Source organism: Geospiza fortis, unplaced genomic scaffold (assembly GCF_000277835.1).
Source record: "Geospiza fortis unplaced genomic scaffold, GeoFor_1.0 scaffold145, whole genome shotgun sequence".
NCBI lineage: Eukaryota > Metazoa > Chordata > Aves > Passeriformes > Thraupidae > Geospiza > Geospiza fortis.
The window spans coordinates 3,692,982-3,701,812 of record NW_005054362.1 but is presented as its reverse complement, the minus strand read 5'-3'; the positions used below and the strand labels follow the sequence as shown (position 1 = coordinate 3,701,812).

The 8,831-nt window shown below is 44.4% G+C and overlaps 1 protein-coding gene across 1 annotated transcript in view; it reads right to left on the bottom strand.

Moving 5' to 3' along the window:
- PTPN11 (protein tyrosine phosphatase non-receptor type 11) overlaps positions 1 to 4,905 on the bottom strand; it is a gene marked incomplete at its 5' end in the record, with an annotated part of 16,193 nt that extends 11,288 nt beyond the window's left edge. The window contains 5 exons of the mRNA XM_005424040.3: positions 554 to 667; positions 1,156 to 1,272; positions 2,352 to 2,544; positions 3,545 to 3,739; positions 4,775 to 4,905. Of these exons, the coding sequence (XP_005424097.1) occupies positions 554 to 667; positions 1,156 to 1,272; positions 2,352 to 2,544; positions 3,545 to 3,739; positions 4,775 to 4,905 (750 nt within the window). The remainder of the gene's footprint in view (positions 1 to 553; positions 668 to 1,155; positions 1,273 to 2,351; positions 2,545 to 3,544; positions 3,740 to 4,774) is intronic.
- Positions 4,906 to 8,831: the final 3,926 nt, after the last annotated feature.

Sequence of the window (8,831 nt, the reverse complement as noted above, 5' to 3'; positions counted from 1 at the left end):
TTTCTGGAAGAAAATTGAAATTTTGCCTGCAGAGAGAAATGAAACACCAAAACAAACCAAAAACAAACTTCCAGAAGTCCAAGGAATGCCTGTAATCCATGTTGTTTCATTCCAGAGCTTTCTATCACTTCCCAATGGCTTTCAGATCCCCAAAAATGAGCAATAAAAAGCCACAAGGGCAATGGATGGACTGAGAAATGGAAGTGTCCCTAAAGAAAAGGCTCCCAACTTCCCAAACAGCAGAAGGAATTGGAAGGACTGTCCTGGTGGGACAAACACAGGAGGTTCCCTCATGGTGGGAAGGATATCCAGGAGGATATCCTGGATAAAAATCACTCTGAGAATCAGGGAAAAAAGGCAAATATTTCAAGCCACGAGAATGGAGCTGGCAAAGCCCTGGAGATGGGAGCAAAACCAGGGATCTGAGGTGACGGAGAGGAGGAAACGCCAGGAGGGCAGAACCCGACGTGGCTTTGGCAGGGTGAGAGTGAGCACTGGAGGAAACACTGCAGGAAACACTGCAGGAAACGTTCCTTGGAATGTAAGGAATTACCTCAAACTCTTCCCAGAAGCCCTGCTTGACTTTATCCGTGGTCTCTGCCAGTTTGCTCAGCTCCCTGACTCGGCTCTCGATCTCGGCAGCGTTGATCCGGGTGGTGTTCAGGGGCTGGGGGACAGACAGCCAGCACAGGCTCAGCAAAGAACAGCCATGGAAAGACAGCTCAAACACAAATCCCCTAAGATAAGGATATTTTAATGGGAATTTTAGGACCCAGGCATTTTTTTGGATGTCAGAGTTTTGGGATTCAAGCAAAGGGCAGTGAGGAAGGGGATGGTGAACAGTTGCTTTTAAGTGTCACAGTTTTTATTTAATTATTCATTTAATAATTTAATGCATTGTCTCACTTCTGGACATGCCCTGCAACTCTTACAGACCAGGATGACACCAGGAAATTCTGCACATCAGAGACAACACTATCCCTTCACAAGCCTAACAAAAATTGTTCCCATTGAAATGACTTTTTCATCCATTTAATGAAGTTTAACTCCTCATTTTTTTCCTCAGAAAAAAGTCTTGCAGAACGTATGGAAAAGCTGCATTTCAACAACATATCCTGGAGTTGACAAAGCTCAGGGGTGGCCTGTCCTTCTCACCTGTTTGAGCTGCAACACAGTGCCCAAAGTCTCCACCATGGGGTTCTTCTTGTAATGCTCCACCAGATCTGTCAGAGAGTCAAACTTCTCCCCTCCACCAACATCATATTTGAGATCCTGAAAAGACAAATGCTCCTCCAAATAAAAGCACTTCCCACCACCACAGCCACAGCACTTCTAGGCTGTGCCTTGCATCAGAAATAACCCCCAAAATTATGTGTAGAAGGCTCTACTGAAATCCTTCTGCTAAAGGATAGAACTTTAATAAACAGAAACTCAGACACACTGCAGGACATCCCCTTTTTTGCCATCTCCTTGAAAATCAGTTTATCTGCTTTTTTTAGAGAGCTGATTCCCTCTGAACCAGGGCTCAGACAGCTCTGGAGCTACAGGATGAGAATCCAGGAATTAGGGATTTGAATTGATTTCCAAAATTAAGTGTATGACTGGGTCCTGAAAGGCTGGTACTGCCTGGCACCATCCCCGTTTTAAGGAAGCAAATGCCAAATTATTTTCCTCAAAGGCATAAATGCTAACTGCAAATCAGAGAGGTTTTCTTGAAAAAATCAACATATTCTGGTAATTCAGCATTTACAGACCTGGTGGGTCATTTCTACCTCCAAACTACTTCTGTTACTGCACTTTAGGTGTTTTTATATAATTTGCACTGTTATTGCACTGCCTTTGGGCACAATAGAAGTAAAAGAGAATAAGAAAAATCCATGGTGTTTTTTTTTTTTTACTATGATTATTTTTTAAATAGCAGCCCATGGAGACAGATTAAATATGAAAACTGTAATTTAGTAATATTTCAGTGAAGAACTACCTGATAGTAAATAGAAGATTTAGATTTCAGGGCATTCCTTGGAGTGAACACTCATTTTCACAGACTGTTGATCATCTATCAGGTGTAACTGCCTGAACTGATAGGAGAGAGACATCTGTGGATAGATCTCCATTTATCCAATCACTCCTATTTTGATAAAATCCATCCAGGAGACTGCAAAGGCTCCCTGAGCACAGCAAAGTGTGATTTGAGCCAGAAGGCCCTGACAGGAGCCAGTCAGCCAAAAAATATTGGAATTTTGATGCCATCAAAGGAGCCATTTTGATCAAAGGGATGACCTGCAGCAAACCCAGGGAAAAGGGGAGTGGATCCAGAGCTCCTGGGCCCATGGAGTCCCTGCTGTTCCTACCTGGCAGTGGATCATGACGTGTGTCACTTTGGATTTGCCATCATTGCTCTCTCCTTTGTCATCCCCTGTCCTCACAGAAAGGACAAAGTCCCCAGGGTGGCTCTGGCTCTCCCTCACCAGGAAGCTGCCATGCTTTCCTTTCTCTGTCAAGAGTTTCTCAGCTTCTCTCCCAGAGAGATGCCCGTGAAACCACCTGGAAATGAAGTGACATAGAGGGAGACACCCTGCTTAGCTTTCCAGCTGAATTAAATTGTTCCAGGTGTTTATTATGAAATTGAATCCTTCTGTTCACTCAGCAACAGCCAGGTCTAGGGAAAACCTCAGATGGTAAAAATAATAAACAAAATAAGCTTTGGAAGTGTCCAGGTGCACATCAGTGAGGACAGAAACACTTCAAAGCACTTCCATGGAATTTCCAGTGAAGCTTTGATTTGGATCCTTCACAACAATCCCAATAAACACCAGGTTACACTCCCCTCAGTCAAGGCATTCATTCTTCTTTTACTTCCTTCATGAAACTTTCCTGATAAACTTGTGGAAACGTCATAGTTTTGAGACCTCACCCTTCTATCCCATTAGGAACTGGAGAGAGTAATCCCAGCAATCCCAATTCTTCAGGAAATAGGGCCAAAAAACCATGAATCTTCCCCATCTCTGTTAAGGCACTAAGAGAACTTGTTTGAATATTTTTCCTCATTTTTTCACTTCTAGGAATAAACAGGTATCTGCTGGTTTAGTTCTGACCCCTGACATTTCCTCAAATCCAGAGTCCCAAATCCTCCTTATTAACCACACTCCTCAAAACAGGAGTTTGAGGAATCTGAGGATTTGTGCAGCCTTCACCTTCTACCCACGGATAGGAAAAGCACAAAAAGTTATGCCCAGAAATATCCCTGGGAACTCCTTAGAGCAACACCAACATCAGGAGAACTTCTCCAATTTAACATTCTCCCAGAAAAAATAAAGGGAATTATGCCCTCCTTTTCAGTCCTGTCCCACCCAAGGAAGAATGCTGAAGGGAACAGGTACTGAGGCTTGGATTCTTCACCTTTAACCACATTTATTCATCTACTTTGCAAGAAACCTCCCTGAAACAAATCCAAAGTTGTGGCCACCGTTTTCCCAGAGGGAGGCTGAGTGTGAAGAGGGATAAACACAGCATTTATTAAGAAGCACAAGGACACTTCTCTGACCTTTCTGAGGTGGGATCAGCACAGTTGAGGGGATATTTCAGCTCTATGACATCTCCATTCTTTTCCTTGAGCTGCCCATGGTGTTCCATGTAGTACTGCACCAGCTCAGCCAGCGTGGCAAACTTCTCTCCCCCGTAGAGGTCATAGTAGTCACCTGTGTTCTGGATCTTGATGTGGGTCACAGCTCCAGTTCGTCTAAGATTTGAAAGAGAGGACACAAAACCCCTGCCCAAGTCAGCTACTCAATCAATCAATCAATCAATCAATCAGTTTTATATTTGGTGAAGCCTGAGGTGGAGAAATCCATATTCACAATTCCAGCATGGAGCTACTGCTCCTCTGCTCCAGCTCCTCTGCCCACCAGCCAGGGAGAACAGGAGAACAGCTCTGTGCTGGAGCTGGCTGCACAAACCCTGCAGCCTGAGGAGCCCCACCAGAAACCCCTCAGAGCCAGGCAAAATTCCACACACAAGCACAAAGTGGAGGGTGAGAGGAGTTGAATATTCTGGAGACCCAGCAGAGCTGGTTTGCTCCTTTCTCCAGAATTGCCACCAGCTCCCAAGGTCTCTCCCTCAGGAAATATTTGCCTTTGCCTGCTGCCACAGTCTCTAATATTAAGGAAGAGCAGCTCCCAGCAGGAATCCCCTCCCGTGCCACAAAGCCTGTTATCTCACAAGTATCCAAGCAGCACAACTCTTATCACCAATCCCACTTTTCCCTTTTCCTTTATCTACTTCCTCTTGCTGTCTTTTCCCCATCCCTACCACGCAGTGTCAGGGGACAACTGTCACAGAAGGCCTCTTTTGGAAGCTGAAAAAGCCACAGTTGCCCTTAAAAACTCGCTGACTTTTCCTGTGCAAGGCGAGTCTGGATTTCCTGCTGGATCACTAATTCACAACACCTCTGCTCCTTCCAGTTGGTGATCAAAAGGATTTGTAAAGGGCTAAAAGCAATGTTACTATCAACCTATTTCTGCCTCTCCTGAGCATTTTTGTCCTGCTGTAAAATCAGAATTCACTCCCCTCCAATTTAGAGCTGAGTAAAAGTTTTTCAGAAGTTCTTCAGGGAAAATGGGAGAAAAAGAAGAAGGAAAAGTGAACAACATTAAAAAGTGACCAAAGCATTCTTTCACCTCTTTCAAGGAGTTGATCCACAGCTCTTTCTCCACAGGACAGCAGCAAATTAAGATTATTACCAACCTGGGGCAAGACTGGGAAGAGCCAAACTCACCTAACAGAGAGTGTGAAGTCTCCTGGGTTACTTTTGCTGGGCCGTGCCAAGAAGCTGCCATCGACTCCTCTTGTTAACAGCAGGTTTTCTGCCTCCACCCCAGTGATATTTGGATGAAACCATCTACAAGAGGTTAAAAATAAAGAATTTTAATAAATAAACAGCAGGTTTTCAGAGTTAACTCACACAGAGCAACCCGACAGCTTGCAAACTGAGTTTTGCACCTAAATTAATAAAATTTCATTATTTCATTATTCATTGCAACTTTATATATTGCAACTTTTTGTAAGCCTAAGAATTACACTTATGCCCAGTCTGACTGCCTGGATTAAAATTATATCAAAGGTACACAACATAAACACAGACCAGAAATGGTATTTCCTTACTCCAGCAAAACACAGCACACAAAGAAACTGAAAGACAAACAGGAAAAATACCTAAAAATAAAACAAAACATCCAAAGTGACACTTGACAACATTTTGAAGGTTAAAAACTGAACAAAACCTCATGGTTTAGGGCACAGCTGAGGGGGTCAGGAAGGAACTCCCTGCGTGGACACCCCACTGCTCTTCCTCCCAGGGATGTGGAGCCGGGGTCGGATCTGTCCTGTTTAAATACAACCCCAGAGGAATCTCCTATTGATCCTCACCACCCACAAACTGCTCTCAATGACTATCCCAGAGCCCAGGCAGAGCTGGGGCTGGGCTGTGGCCAACAGCTCCGTGTCCCCACCTCTGGCATTGACTTTGGGACTTATTTGGAGCCACTCGGTGTCACCACTGCCTCTGCTCTTATCTGGAATTTACCCATTTTTATTGCAGCCCTGAAGGAGTTCTGCACGAAGGGGCTTGGGGAGGATTTGAGAAGGAAAATTCTAAGAATAAACCATTGGGTGTGAGCACCCCAACTCAGCTCTGTGCCACCTTTGCACTCAGCAATTAAAAATCACCTTTAATTTTCAGAGTTAAATCCTCATTGTTGTGTGCTGAAAGAACCCAGCCTGCTCCTCTCTGTTCACCTCTGGGTTTTTTCAAAGTACAACAAAATATATCCAAGAAATTCCACAGTCAGGCTCATCACAGAGAGAGGAGTGCTATATCCAGAAAAATGGAACAGCATTCCTGATCCTTCCTGATCCAGTCAGCATTTCAGGCTAAATTGCTAAATCAGCAAAATATGAGAGCACAGGTCTAAATTTAGGGTTATTATTTCAATTGTTGCAGCAATTCCTTCTCCACTGAAAAGTTGCCAGTATTCCCACCAAAGCCTTCTCCAGAGCATTCTCTTCAGAAATCTTCTGGAGTTTTAGGATTCTAGAAAATCCAAATCTCTAGCAAGTCATTCAAATGGGAATTAGGGAAGTAAACTGTGTGAATCTTCTTGTGAATCTTTTTTTTCCGCTAGTTCATAAAATTCTACTTGCACCATGAAAATCTAGTGAATAGTGCCTATCTTTCACTGAAAAACTCCACAGAAAATATCAAATTTATGCACAGGACATGGAAAAGACCATTCAAAATACTTCCAAATTATCACAGCAAATGGGAATGGACTAATTAATAATGTTACATTTATCTAACGATTATTCAAAGGTCAAGGAAAGTTCTTACAAAAGAAACTGCACAAGCATCAGTACCTGGCATGAACTGAACACTAAATAACACATTTCAGCCCACAACAGGTTGCCTGGAGAAGGTGATAATATATTTACCACATTTCCACTCCCAAAATTTTACTTCCATTGGGAGAAAACAAAAACAAAAAACAAGGCAAAACAAAAAATATGCAGTAATAATTTGAACACTTTGCAAGCTTTTAAAATATGCAGAGGATTCCAGAGAAACTTTGGTAAATTTTGGAGTTTATAGCTAAAAAATGTCTAAACAGATAGAGGAGAAATTATTTGGATTGCTTCTCCAGATTTATAATATTGAAATTCCATAAACTTCAACCAGTGAAATATCTTTCGTATCCCACCCTGACCCTTAAGGAAGTAGCTGCACATGAGCTGATACAGCAAAGGAAAAATAATAATTTATGTACAGAGGTAACTACAAATAAGCTGCTATTTAATCAGCATTTAAAGGAGAGCTTAAACACACAATAGATGGTTCAAAAATCCTATAGATGGTCCAAAATTCCTCTCCCACATCCACAGAAAGAGCCAAAAGCCCAAGTGCAGCAAAGCCAAGCTACACCTGGGAGGGTTTCTTGCACTTTATGTAACTCTGGCTGTGCTGGCACCTCATCCTCCTGCTCCCTCAGCTCTGTATTTTTGGCTTTGAGTAGGAAGCTGCATTTGTCAGGCACCCCAAATAGCAGAATGGGGGTGTCAGGGATCCCTGCCAGCGGTTCCGGCCGCCAGGAGGATCCTCCTTGAAGTGCTGCCATCCCTTGTGCTCCCAACCTTGGGGCTGCAGCCCTTCCAAACTGGGAGGGGACAGCCAGTGACACCCCCCCCCCGCCCTCAGCCAGGACCTGCTCTCTCACACTTCCTTTTATAGGGATGGAATGCATTTTGGGCCTTTTTGTCCTCTTTTCCCTGCCCATGGCCGTGGCAGCAGGTGCAGAGCTGCCCTGGCCAAGGGCTGTAAAAACAATCCCAGAAGTCACCCAAACCCACGCCCTCGGCAGAGCGGCTCCTCACCATCCCTCCCGCAGCAATTCCCACTCAGGGGCTTGGAATACACCACTGCCAGCCCATAATTAGCTCACAGCAAGGTGGGAATGGTGGTAAGGAAGGAAGCAGTGAAACATATAAAAGGGGCTCAAAACCAAGGGGGTATCAGCAAAGCAAGGAAACTTCTGGTAAAAAAAAAAACCAATCCACGATGGAAAATCCACAATTATCCCTTTTTTTGTCATCATGGTCCAGCAGGATCTGTGCTCCCTAAGTCACACACTGCCAGCACATTTCTCTCTTACCAAACCAAAAGAAATAAATCAATACAATTTTCCACGCAGTGATTGGGGTTTTAAATCACCTTTGCAAGAGCAAAGGAGAGATGAAATCAGTTCTGTCCCAGCTGTCACAGCCACAGCACTGGGGATGTGCTGACGGGTACTTTAATTACTCCTATTTATAGGCTCATCAGTTGATATTTCCCAGCTTTTTTCAGTCTCCCTCACAAGTTAGAGTTCAGGGCTCTGAGTAGAGTAGCAGGATCATTCCGGCAAGGAGGAAGTTCACCGTGCTGCCAAAAGGTAACTTGTAGCCTTGCTCTTGTAACTTGTAGCCTTGTTCTTGTCACTTGTAGCCTTGTGTGAGCAGAGACACCCAGAGAACGCAACATAGACTAAAAAACCTCCACACAGCTTCAAAAACCCCAAATCCTACTGTAAATGGCCATGGATTGAAACCAATGCACCCAGATTCACCATCTTGAGGAGAAAAGAGAGGACAACGTACCCTTGGAGAAATTATAATTTAATAGGTATTACTTATGGAGGTGAATCAATTGAAATTGTGGCTGCCCCATCCCTGAAGTGTCCAAGGTCAGGCTGGGACTTGGAACAACCTGGGATAGTGGAAGGTGCCCCTGCCCATGGCAGGGGGTGGAATGGGATGAGCTTTATGATCCCTTTCAATCCAAACCATTCTGGGAATCTCAGAAGAGGTCGGTTAAAAAGGATAAACACATTTATAGCCTTTTCTATGACAATAATTCCCCTAAATCCCAACATTTACCCAAACCTCTGAGCCCAAAAGGACACCGGGTACCAAACATCAAAATCCATTAAGGACAGTGAGAAGCTACAACAAAGAAATGGGTTTGGCTGTTTGTCGTCGTGCTTTAGCAGTGCCACAAGGGTTTGAAATTACAATGAACGCTGATAAGTGATAAAGAACGCGGGTGTGGGGAGCTCAGGGACACTGGTTTTGTAGCCGGGCCGTGTTTTAGGGTCGGTAAATCAGCGCTGCTGGCCCTCGATGGAACACGAACCCTGGGCCCCGGGGCTGAGCAGGTCCCGCTCACCAACAATCCATCCCTCGGCTCCGGCGCTCCATGGGGACATTCACGTGAACCCCCCCAAACCGGGCGCACCGGGGCAGCT